The following is a 13,017-nucleotide window of genomic DNA, read 5'->3' on the forward strand; positions in this document are numbered from 1 at the left end:
TTAACACCTGAACTTAGAGAACTTAGAGAACCCGCAGACTAGACACAGCGTAAGAGAGAATTCGTGAAATGAAAGTCATATCTGAAGGAATTCCACGGGACACAGAAGAGACAGAGAGACAGAGATGAGAAATACAAATACACTTTCACAGGCAAAGAGGATACAAAGTAGAAGTTTTAACTTGCACCTTATCATCAGAGTTCCAGAAGAAATAGAAGAAAGACGGATAGGCATGTGTAGGAAAACTCCAATCTGGAGCCAATAACTTCAGTGAATCAGAAGCAAGATAGAAAAGAAATTCACAGCTAGATATGTTATAGTGAAATGTCAGCGAAGAACTTAGACCAAAAATATCTCCATAGTCAGCAAGAAGAACAGACATGATCTTCAAAGGGTTAACAGTTACACAGACTTCTCATCCCTTGTGACTTCTCAACACAAATGAGAGCCAGGAGATGGCAGAATTAGGTTCCTCCAGGTACAATCACCCTGGGATTGTATACATGGAGAAATCATCTTTCAGAGATGAGAGGGAAGTGAAGTCCATTCCAATCCAACGAACACTGAGATTTTATTGCAATGAATCTTGGCTAATGGCACTTCTAAAGGATGTCCTTTGGAATTAAGAAGGAATTAAGATCCCCGATACAAAAAGGAATAGTGAACAAAGAAAGTGGAAAGCATACTTATAGGACTGTATAAAATTACCAAAGCCCAGCTTGTGTAATTGAACCCCAAATACTCACAAATAAATGGCAACAAGGGAGCTGGTTTAGTTAAAGGGTTGTGTGAGAAAACATCACTGGGGCGCCTGGGTGGCTCAGTCGGTTAAGCGTCCGACTTCGGCTCAGGTCACGATCTCGCGGTCTGTGAGTTCGAGCCCCGCGTCGGGCTCTGTGCTGACGGCTCGGAGCCTGGAGCCTGCTTCCGATTCTGTGTCTCCCTCTCTCTCTTCCCCTCCCCTGCTCACACTCTGTCTCTCTCTCCTTCAAAAATAAATAAACACTAAAAAAAATTTTTTTTAAAGAAAAAAGAGAAAACATCACTAAAGATTCCGATATACTTTGTAGTGCAGGCTGACTACGTCTGTTCAAATGTCTAGGCTAGCCAATAAAAGCATAGGAAGAGAATACAGGAGATCTCCAAAATGGCCCAGGGGAAAGACCGAATGAAGAAAATAAAACAAAAACAAAAATTTCAAAGCGCGAGAAGGCAAGAAACAAAGAGGGTCAAGGCAAGGGAACATAGAGAAAGCGAGACAAAGAGAAAACAAAATGAGATGATACACATGAATCCAAACGCTCCAGGGGAAAGATAAGGACCATCAGAGTGGATTCAAAAGAAATCTCGCCGTGCCCCCCATGGCTAACCAAAAGAGCTAGCATAGATCAGGCAATACAGACTTTAAGGCATAAAGCATCACGGCAGAAAGAAATTCACCACACATGGATGAAAACTTAAAACACACTGAAGGTACTGCAATTCTAAAATTTATTTATTTTTTTAAAGGCTTTCTTTTTTTAATTTATTTAATTTCTTTTTTTTTTTTAGTTGTTTTTTTTTAAGTTTATTTATTTATTTTGAGAAAGAGAGAGAGGGCAGGGGAGGGGAAGAGAGAGGAGAGAGAATCTCAAGCAGGCTCCATGCTGTCAGCCCAGCGCTGACGTGGGGCTTGAACTCACCGACGTGACATCAAGATCTGAGCCAACACCAAGAGTCAGACGCTTAACCAACTGAGCCACCCAGGTACCCAAATTTAATTTCTTTAAGTAATCTCTATGCCCAACATGGGGCTCAAACTCCCGTCCCCAAGTCAGAGTCGCACGCTCTACTGACTAAGCCAGCTGGGCGCTCCTAAAATTTATTTTTTCCTAAGGTAACTTCACGGTAGAAGAGAAAAAAGTAAGAGTAAATGACAAATCTTCCACCATTATGATCTGCCATAAATGGCTTTGAGTCCCTTGTACATACGAACACTGTTAGTATTCCCATGAATCCTGTTCTTCTGTGTTCCCATTTTACAGACAAGAAAAGTAAGGCACAAAGAAGTAACATATCTCCCACAAAGAAATGATACAACCAATGGCAACAAGAATCCTTCACGATGGGAGGATTTGCATATCAGCAAGTTAGATCTAATGCAAATAGGTAGGGATGGAAAATACATATTCTTTTCAATTACTTATAGAACACTGATAAAAACTGACCATGCGTTGGGGCATAAAACAAGTCTCAAATAAACCAAAGATTCAAACTCAGAGTTTCCAGAACGATGATGCAATTAAATTATAGAAATCAATATCAAAGGTACTGAACTTATCGAAGAGAAGTTTAACTACGTCATACAGTGGGAAATTTTAAAATAGGCTTGCAAATAAATCATAGGAGAGATTCAATAATAGTAAAGGAAATGAAAAGTATCTGGAAATGAACAATAACGATACTTCATATCAAAATCTGTGGGTTACACACAAAATCATACGTAAATGGGAAATGTATTACTTAAATGCTCATATTAGAAAAGAAGAAAGGAGCGCCTGGGTGGCTCAGTCGGTTGAGCGTCTGACTTTGGCTCAGGTCATGATCTCACGGTTCTTGGGTTCGAGCCCCGTGTCGGGCTCTGTGCTGACAGTACAGAGCCTGGAGCCTGCTTCGGAGTCTGTGTCTCCCTCTCTCTCTGCCCCCTTCCTGTTTGCGTGCTCTCTTTCAAAAACAATAATAAAAACAAACAAACCAAATAAACACACATTTTAAAAAAACAAAAAAAAACAAAAAAAGAAAAGATGAAAGACTGTAATGACATAAACAACCGAAGAAAGAAATTTCTGGAAGGGGAGGAGAATAAATCCAAAGACACTGACAGAAGAGGAAGAAGAAAAAGAAAAAGAAACTAGATGAAATAGAAACTACAAATAGACAAAGGAAGCTCCATGACGATCGATTTCGGGTTCTCGGAAAATGCGAATAAAAATGATCTGGAATGCTGGTCCTCCAAAAAAAACCCCAGAGATATAAATAAACAATTTTAGGAGTAAATAAGGGGGCACAACAGCACAGGCAGCAAAACTAAGGTGAGAGAATATTATGGGCAACTTTAAGCCAATAAATTTAAGGGGCGCCTGTGGCTCAGTCGGTTGAGTGTCCAACTTCGGCTCAGGTCATGATCTCGCCGTTCGCGGGTTCCAGCCCCGCGTCGGGCTCTGTTCTGACAACTCAGAGCCTGGAGCCTGCTTCGGATTCTGTGTCTCCCTCTCTCTCTGCCCCTCCCTCGCTCGTGCTCTGTCTCTGTCTCTCGATAATAAATAAACATAAAAAAAATTTTTTAAGCCAATAAATTTGAAAATTCAGGATGAAGTGGATATAGGTCTAGAAAAACACAATCTGCCAGTACCGACCAAAGGGGAAGCAGACGATGAAGGAATTGACTCTGTAGTTAGAGACTTCCCAAAGTGAAGTATTACGAAACGTTCAAGAAACATTAATTTCAACTTCCATGGATTATTTCAGAAAATAGAAAAACAAACAAACCGGCAACATGCTCGTAAAGCAAACTAGGACGGACGGAAAAGGAAAATTATAGATCCATTTCAATGGAAACAGATGCAAAACTCTTAGGTAAAATATTTACAAAACCAATTCAGCTAACGTATTAAAAAAAAAAAATCAAACCCAAAACATCATCACCTAGTTGGGTTCATCACAAGAATGCTAATTTGGTTCAATATAAGAAAACTGACTCAGGTCAGTTAGCCTGATAAAGTGTATATATTAGAATCATGCTTAATGGAGAATTATTTGAAGTACTCTCTTCACACTCAAGAATCGAGATAAAGAAGTCCACAATAATTGCTTTTACCAGCATAATGGCGCTCATGGCCAACAGAGCAAGAGGAGAAAAATAAATAAAAGGCATAAGGGTTGAAAAAGAAATAAAGCTGTCATTATTTGCTGGTGATAGGCCTGTCTCTAAACACACACACACACACACACACACACACACACACACACACACACACGCACACTCCAAAGTAGAAATACAAAAAGAATTTAGCAAGGCATCTGGCTCTAACATCACACAGTCCATGTGAATTAAGAACATCACGCCGAACAAAAAAACAATCAAGAATGAAGGAAATAAGTGAAAGTATGATTTTTGTTTATATAATGGTGAAAAAGAAGCAAAATTATAAATATACTCTTCAGAGATACGTACACCCGTGGCAAAGCTGGGACAATTAGCAAGGAGGTGATTAACACCGAATTAAGGATAAAGGGCACCTCTAGGGTGAGGATCAGGGGCATGAAGTTAGGGACAGACTTCAAAGGCATCAATAAGATTGTATTTCTTTTTTTTTATCTTTATTTATTTTTGAGAGAGACAGACACGGAGCGGGAGCGGGGAAGGGACAGAGAGAGAGGGAGACACAGAACCTGAAGCAGGCTCCAGGCTGTCAGCACAGAGCCCGATGCAGGGCTCGAACTCACAGACCGTGAGATCATGACCTGGGCCGAAGTCAGACGCCTAACCGACTGAGCCACCCAGGCGCCCGTCAAGTATTTTTGTAATAAGCAAGGATAGCTTTTATGCTAAGAAAAGGCCGTAAGAGAAATTCCTTTTTTATTAATTTTTTTATGTTTTTTATTTTTGAGAGAGACAGACAGAGTGCAAGCGGGGGAGGGGCAGAGAGAGAGAGGGAGACACAGAATCGGAAGCAGGCTCCAGGCTCTGAGCTGTCAGCACAGAACCCGACGCGGGGCTCAAACTCACGAGCCGTGAGATCATGACCTGAGCCGAAGTCGGACGCTTAACCCACTGAGCCGCCCAGGCGCCCCACAAAAGTAATTTTCTTCTAAGAAGATCTTTAAATGAGTAAAATTCACTCTGATTTAACATTTAGGCTAAGAAAACATTTGATAAAGAAGGGGCATGTCTTTGCGAGGTACGCTGCCCCTATACTGACGTACCTCATTTAGCCCCCAAACGATTTCAACTGAGTCCCATTTTAAACAGTTTGCGGAGCTGGCTATTTAATAGGAATTTATGACAAAGCTACGGTACTTTATGGTTACTCTATCAGCACATTAATATCCTTTGGTAAAGTATCCACACTCGGGCTCAAATACAGACATTGAGACTATGTATTTTAATCTCTTCGGCAATGTTCAAGGAAGGCAGGGTGATAAATACCTAGGCTTTAAGCCAGGCATCTGGCAGACCTAGACCAATAACTAAATCATCCACGCTATTTTCCAACTAAACTCGTCCCCCACGAATCTGGCAAAAGTGAAAGAAACCTATGAAAATGCCAGGCTTCTCCCCACAGAGAGCAGCAGGCCGAGGATGCCGAAACGGCCCTGGGCGGGCATGGGATGAATACCGCCATTTACCAGCCTTAAGCTGTTTACCCTGTATTGATGACTCTTCGGAAAAGAAAACTCCGCTTCTAGGGAAAAACACACAGAAGACCACAAGAAGGTACAGTGCGAGCTTTATCACCTTCCTAACTGCGACACAAGTCGGGGACGCCCAGATGCCAGCCCTCGGCTACAACCTGCTAACAACCGGAATGAATCCACGGCAAGGCAGGCCGGCCGGCCCTCCAGGCCCTTTATCTCCCAAACGGAAGCATCAGAGGCAGCCGATCTCTTCCAGATGGCTCTGCAGCCCTGTGCTCTGGCTTTTAAAGGGGTGGACTTGTTCTTTGAAAAGCCATGAAGGGAAAAGCCACAACCTCCGGAAACCACCCTGCTGCGAGCCGCTCCCAGGCTGAGTCTGCGCGTCACCATCCTGGGGACTACACAATTCGGCCAACTGCCCCCGATCGGCACACCGGAGACGCCCCCAAAGTCAGGGCTTCTGGCCCCCACGACAGGTGACACAAAACGGAAAGCACTGATCCCAGGGTGGGTGGCCTTTTGCGGTGCCGTCGGAAAGGAGAGCTTGGGGACAGGCAGCCTGGGGAGGAGAGGCTCCAGGCCCAGATAAGGGAAGTAAGTGAAAGAGTCTCACTGTCACCTCACCTTCTCAACGTCTGCTTTGGTGACATTGATGTCGGCGTCCATCTTCTCAAAGTACTGCTGTGCCCTGTCCGCCTCTTTGCAGTCACGTTCAAATCGCCTTTTACTCTGAAAGCAGGGGCGAGTGGTGGCAAGAGAGCAGGTGTTAATGCAACCGTGAGATTCCTACGCGAGGGTATCATTTCATCTCCATCCCCCAAAGAGCTTTCTCCTTCCTCTGAGCTGATTTGTGACGATTTCAGTAAGTTACTCGAACAGCTGCATTTATTTCCACCCAAACCCATCTCCCCTTTGTTCTTTGCGTGTGATTTTTTTTTTTCTTTTTTAAGAAAAACACTCTACGTGAGCTCTCGGGGCTCAACATCCTAGTCTCCCTAAGGGTGCCTACAAACAAATCCAATTCAAACTGGAAGATCTCTGAAGGCGTGTCTTGGGCGTTTTTGCTTTGCGCTTACTCATCGCTTCGAGCTCGCGTTCACATTTAGGAAACCTAAAGCCGTCTCTCGGGCCGTTTGTCCTCCACTTACTGATTCGAGTTGCTTCCAGCAGATCTCTATGTGCTGTTGTGCCTTCCGCCCATCGTGAAAGTACTGGAAACAGAAAACGCACAGTGATTAGCACCCCCTCTTTCCCAGGGTCACACCTGAGGGAAAAAAAAATCATCAACTCAAATCATATTTAATTTCTTGTTTTAAGTAGGCTCCACGCCCAACGGGGGGCTTGAACTCACAACCCTGGGATCCAGCGTCGCGTGCTCTGCCTAATGAGCCAGCCAGGCGCCCCCTAAACCGTATTGAAATACTGAATCTCTAGTGCACTCCAAAGAAGGGAAGACTTAAAAAATAAAGGGGAGGGGCGCCTGGGTGGCGAAGTCGGTTAAGCGTCCGACTTCAGCCAGGTCACGATCTCGCGGTCCGTGAGTTCGAGCCCCGCGTCGGGCTCTGTGCTGACGGCTCGGAGCCCGGAGCCCGCTTCGGATTCTGTGTCTCCCTCTCTCTCTGCCCCTCCCCTGCTCATGCTCTGTCTCTCTCTGTCTCAAAAATAAATGAAACATTAGGGGCGCCTGGGTGGCGCAGTCGGTTAAGCGTCCGACTTCAGCCAGGTCACGATCTCGCGGTCCGGGAGTTCGAGCCCCGCGTCGGGCTCTGGGCTGATGGCTCAGAGCCTGGAGCCTGTTTCTGATTCTGTGTCTCCCTCTCTCTCTGCCCCTCCCCCGTTCATGCTCTGTCTCTCTCTGTCCCAAAAATAAATAAACGTTGAAAAAAAAAATTAAAAAAAAAGTAAATGAAACATTAAAAAATAAATAAATAAAAAATAAAGGGGAAATGAAAACACAGTCACAGAGTTTCCCCCTCAAACTTCAGGTAGGATAATCCCGAGTCCTCAGACCCACGCGCAACACTCGTGAAAAGGGCAGGAACGTTCGTTAGGACAGCGACCACGGAGACCTTTATTTTTCCGCTGCTTTGAGAATTCACGTAGCACACGATTCGCCCATTGGAGTTGTACAACTCAGCGCTCGTTGGTGCAGTCGCAGAATTGTGCAACCATCACCACAGTCTGAGAACATTTTATCACCCCAAAAGGACAGCCTGAACGTCTAACACGTCATACCCACCCCCCACCCACCCCCAGCCCTGGGCAACCGCTACTCTACCTTACGTCTCCATAAATTTGCCTGCTCTGGATTATTTCCTATGAATGGAATCCTAGGCCGTGAGGTCTTTTGTGACTGGCACAACGGCTTCCATTAGCACGTAACGTTCACCAGGCAGAATGTCTTCCAGGTTCATCCACGTTGTCATGTGGGTCTCGGTCCTTTCTCTCTTTTTTACTGCCCAGTGACACTCCATTGTATGGGCATATACCGATTTTGTTTCTCCATTCACAGTTGATGAACATTAGGGTTTTCCCAGTTTGGGGCTACAGGAATAATGCCCCTGCAAACATTTGTGTAGATGAATGTTTCCATTACTTAGATCTTCTTAGATTGAAAAGTAAGTTCAGCCCCCTGCTCTCTGCCAAGGCCCCGTGGCACGTACGTGCCTTGTGTTGACCAGTAAGGACCCCAAAGGGCTAGAGCAGAGGTAAGCCTCAGGCACTATCAGGAAATGGGGTCAGAGAAGAAAGGGCCAGCCTGTGTAGAGTCTTGTAGACTTTGGGTCTGAATGAGCTGGGGAACCATGGGTCACAAAGAGGCGCCATGTTGTGAAGGAAGGTTCCAGGTCTCTCTCCAACCCGGGAGATGGGAGACTTGGACCACAGGGCAGCAGCGCAGGTAGTGAGCGGGGGTCAGACTCTAGGTGTCCTTCCCAGGTGTCAGGAAAACCCCAGGATCAGATGGGAGTGGAGGTACGGAAGTTTCAGGGTTGACTCCAAGATTGCTGGTCTGAGCTTTAGGAGGGGGGTACTGGAGTCAGACAGTTTTAGCTTTGTTAGGTTGACATTCTAAGACACCCCCAAGTGGAGAGCCTACCGGGGAGCTGGATGGCCGAGTGTGAGCTCAGGGAAGGGTCAACGCTAAAAAGATCAGCGTGGACGTCACCAGCATCACGTGGGTGGTTAGAGCCACAGCCTGGACAAGATCTCCAAAGGAGATGAGATCCCAAGGAAAGACCAGAAATACATAGAAATGTTAAGAAACGGATGTCCTTTTTATCCCGTGGCCCCAAATCACCAGCGTTTCCTAAATCCTGTAATCTCCTTCAGCTGTGACATCACTGACTTCGTCAATGTGGTGGGAATTTCCCAGATCTGTCCTCTGTGTCCCCAGCGGCTGACCCGGGGATATGGACCACACACGGCCTCCCGGGCCCTCCGGTTCTGTCAGATTTGCCACAGACGTTCTGGTGCATCGGAGGGCGGGGAATTTAGGTGTATCTGAAGGTCCTCTCGCTGAGAAATTCTGGGTTGGCTGGGTCCTCGACCGAGGCCACGGCTCCCGTCAGGAACCCCCGCCCCCTGGGACGGAGGGGACCGCAGCAGCTCCCCACCCTGACTGGCCCCCGGGGTTCGGCACTAGCTCTTAGTGCTTTTCCTGAACCTTCTCCGCAGCCAGGTAAACCTTCCTGCTACTGAACAACCTTCCCGGAATGACTGGGCTTGAATGTGCCGTCTGTGTTCTGACAGACAAGGTGGGGAATGTCGTGGCCAGAAGGCAGGTTGAAAGCAGACTGATGGCGGAGGCTCCCCCTCCCCCCCACCCTCCCCCTCTGAGTTTATCTCTCCTAGTCAGAGCCTAGGGCCGGGCTGAGTCACAAAGGAGGACTGAGGACTGGGGAGGACAGGAAGGAGGAGACAAAATCAGATTCTGGCTCTTTTATAAGGGACTCCTTCCTTGTCTCTCTTTCGAGGCCACGCTTCTCGGTTTTAAGCTCCCTTTTCAGGCACCTTTTCTCCATCCAGCAATTTAGGAATCCAAGAGGGGGCCCCCCGGGGGGGGCTTCACTTCTCAGGTTTCGTTAACAGACACAGGGATGAAAGGGAACTGAGCTGGAGTCTGGGTTCATGCTCTCGACATGAACGTTTCTCCCAAAACACGAGGCCCGTCCTGGGCGGAGAGAGGAAATGCACACACAAGAACACGGGGAAAGTGACAGGCTCTGCCGGGAAAGGTTGACTCGGCTTTAACATCAAAGGCGTCTTCTCTGAAGGCAACAGGTGTCCCCCCCCCCCCCCCCGCTCCAAAAAAAGTCACATTCTGGGAGCATGAGGGCTGATTTTGATTGAAAACCCATACAGTGAATGTTCTTACCACCCCTCCACTTAATATCTAATAATAAATACGAATTTATTCCGGGGGTGCCTGGGGGGCTTCCGACTCCCGATTTCGGCTCAGGTCGTGATCTCACGGTTGTGAGTTCGAGCCCCGCATCGGGCTCTGCGCTGACAGCTAGGAGCATGGAGCCTGCTTCGGATTCTGTCTCAGTCTCTCTGCCCCTCCCCTGCTCGTGCTCTCTCTGTCTCTTTAACTCTCTCAAATACAAAATAACACGTTAAAAAAAAAAAATCATCTGAGAACTACACTTGAGACCCTAAGGTTTCCAGTGACACAAGGAAAAATCGAGGTGTCAGTGATTTGCCTCCTAATCTTTCTTTCCTGGCAATACGTTCCTCCAAAACTCATCTGTGGCTACAACACACACAAAAAGACGTGGTGCTGAGCCCTGGGGAAGTTGGCGGGTGGTACCGGAGCCCTCCGGACCGTCCTGAGCGGACGGCCACCTACCAGTGGTTCATCTGCGGCCAGCTCTCCGTCCCCTCCTTCAATCCGAAAGGCTAGTTAACAGGAACAAAGGTAAACAAACAAACCAGCTTGCCAGATGGGTTTGTTGTTTCTTCGCAAACAATGGCAAAGCATTTCTTCCCAGGACAGTGAGCAACTGTGTATCTAAAAAGTGTGCCTCCAAGCGCTAAAGAAAGAGGAATTGTTCTCTAGAAAAAGAGAATAGGTCTTTTGGAGCTACAGAGTGAAGTCACCACGGCGCTTTTCTCCTATCGCCAGAGAAGACAGGAAATGCCATCACTAGAGACCCAGAGAGATGCTCCTGACTTTCTGCTGGAGGCAAGATGCTTTTGTGTCTCTTCCAAGGTGATGACAGACTTTCAAAAATGCCTGATGGTACGGCAGGTAGCAGCTAAACTTCCTTTCCTTTCCCCTTTCTGGTTGAACCTTAAAAATATACAGATAAGGGGCGCCTGGGTGGCTCAGTCGGCTCAGCGTCCTACTTCGGCTCAGGTCATGATCTCATGGTTTGTGGGTTCGAGCCCCGCGTCAGGCTCCGTGCTGACAGCTCAGAGCCTGGAGCCTGCTTCCGATTCTGTGTCTTCCTTTCTCTCTGCCCCTTCCGCACTCATGCTTCTCACCCCCCCCCAAAATAAACATTAAGAAACAATTTAAAAACTATATACAGATAAAATCTATACAAATAAAAACCATCCTTCCAATTTTTGTTGTTGTTGCTGTTAGAAATCTCCCAGGGACCGGGGGCAGCTAAGATAAGATAAGAATCACAGGGAACCTAAAATAAACAACCACAAACTTAAAGAAAAACTTCAATGACAAAGCTTCCAAGAAAGTTTTACTGCACTGCAAGAGATCATCGTTAGGCTGTGAGCATGTCTATTATTCACACCCCACAATTAGATACAGCAGCTGCTCTTTTTTACTAGATTTATATATAATAGACCGTTAATTTTTAAAACCCCACAAAAAAGCAAAATATAGCACTGATCTGAGAACAGTCACTTCCAAAAAAAAAAAAAAAAGTGGAAAAAAAAAAAAAGCATAAACACTCAATTGAGGACAGTCAACCATCTGGAATTTTAAATAAAACTCAGATTCCACAGATGAAAACAAAGGAATACAAAGACTTGAAAAGGCCAACGAAAAAAAGCAGCTTGCAGAAAATATGCCTGGGACAAATATTATAATTTCCTCAAAACCCACAGCGTGGTGGGTCTGAACACTAACAGCTTCGAAGCCCGACTCGGGATTAATGAACACAGCTACGAATCTGTGTGGCCAAGGGGAGCCGTGGATGTGGGCTGCGGGGCAAACTCAACCACCTTCAGCCCTGCCCGAGGGAGCCCTTCACCCCCTCACTTCAATCCCAAGCCACAAACCTGGGAGCGTTCGGGATGTGATGGGAGTCGCATTCTGATTTACGCAGAATGGTCAGATGATTAAATAAAGAGGAATGATTCGGGAAGGTCTATTTCCCCCGACACGTTTATAACACAAATAACCTTCTCAGTGAATTTGTTTCAAGTTCCTAAAGCGCCTGCCTCCCAGCATCAGGCTTAGCTGCTTGACTCCCCCCATCCTCCCCTCCCAGGCCATCTGGGCACTGGGCAGGGGACCCCACTCACCGTCCTGCGGCCAAGTTCCCTTCACTCCTTCTCCCCATGTGCCTTCACCCCGCTGTTCCTGTCATTCTCATGCTGGCTTTTGCTACCCAGAATGCTCCTCGTGCACAAGGTCCTGGACTCCAGAAGGCTTTTTTACCTATTCTTCAGGACAACTCTTTCTGTCATGTTCCTTAAAATCCTAATTGTGCTGAAGAATCCGATTAACTTTTTTTTTTTTTTTTTTTTAAGTAAGTTCCACGTCCAACGTGAGACTTGAACTCACAGCCCCGAGATCAACAGCATGCTCTATGGGCTGGGCCAGCCAGGTGCCCCCCTGATTAACTCTCAGGATGATCTTAAGCAGCCGATGAGACACGGCCCTCCCTTGACCTCTTCCCGGGGTATACCTCTGTTACTTCCAGACCCAGACAAGGAGGATCGCCCAACAGAGGGCCAGGGTGACCAGGGTGGGACTTTAGGGGCAGTGATCCTTCCCTGAAAAGGCTAAAAGCTCTTACAGTGGGATTCAGTCATTCAGTCCACACTGCGTGCCCAGATGCGCGGGGTGCTGCTGTCCTCGTGAAAACTGGTGGACACAGAGGAAGAGAAGAGGGGACGAGGTGGGGGTGTGGGCACAGCGGCATTTTAGATAGAGAAGTCTGGGTGATGTTTCTTTCCTTTTTTTTTTTTTTTTTAATGTTTATTTATTTTTGAGAGAGACACAGACGGAGTGTGAGCAGGGGAGGGGCAGAGAGAGAGAGGGAGACACAGAATCCGAAGCAGCCTCCAGGCCCCGAATGGTCAGCATAGAGCCCGACGCGGGGCTCGAACCCAGGAACCGTGAGATCATGACCTGAGCCGAAGACGGACGCTTAACCGACTGAGCCACCCAGGCGCCCCTGGATGAGGTTTCTTGAACAAAGCGTAGGAGCGGACTTGCAGAGGTCCAGGGAAACACCCTTGCGAGCAGCGGGAACAGCAATGGAGATGCCCTGAGGTGGGAGAGGGCTGGGTGTGCTCACGGAACAGCTGATGCCAATGTGACCAGACGGAGATGACAGATAAGGCCGAAGCAGGCGACGGCTGGACCAAGGACAGCTTCCAAAGCCACGTTAGCGTGAGGGGAAGCCACCAGGACGTGGTCTGCTC

General features: G+C 47.0%; 1 protein-coding gene across 6 annotated transcripts in view; it reads right to left on the reverse strand.

The window, feature by feature from the left end:
• The window catches only part of FNBP1 (formin binding protein 1), a 142,810-nt gene that overhangs the window by 57,080 nt on the left and 72,713 nt on the right, over positions 1 to 13,017 (reverse strand). For 5 of the 6 annotated variants that reach the window (XM_047070988.1, XM_047071013.1, XM_047071005.1 and 2 more), the window contains exons 5-6: positions 6,546 to 6,608; positions 6,022 to 6,126 (exon numbers count right to left, since the gene is read on the reverse strand). The exons of the other annotated variant lie outside the window; for it this stretch is intronic. In XM_047070988.1, coding sequence (XP_046926944.1) covers positions 6,022 to 6,126; positions 6,546 to 6,608 — 168 coding nt within the window. The remainder of the gene's footprint in view (positions 1 to 6,021; positions 6,127 to 6,545; positions 6,609 to 13,017) is intronic. 6 annotated transcript variants of the gene reach the window in all.

Source organism: Lynx rufus, unplaced genomic scaffold (assembly GCF_022079265.1).
Source record: "Lynx rufus isolate CCGP_SWC_20201006 ecotype Redwood Valley unplaced genomic scaffold, mLynRuf1.p SCAF_10, whole genome shotgun sequence".
Taxonomy (NCBI): Eukaryota; Metazoa; Chordata; class Mammalia; order Carnivora; family Felidae; genus Lynx; species Lynx rufus.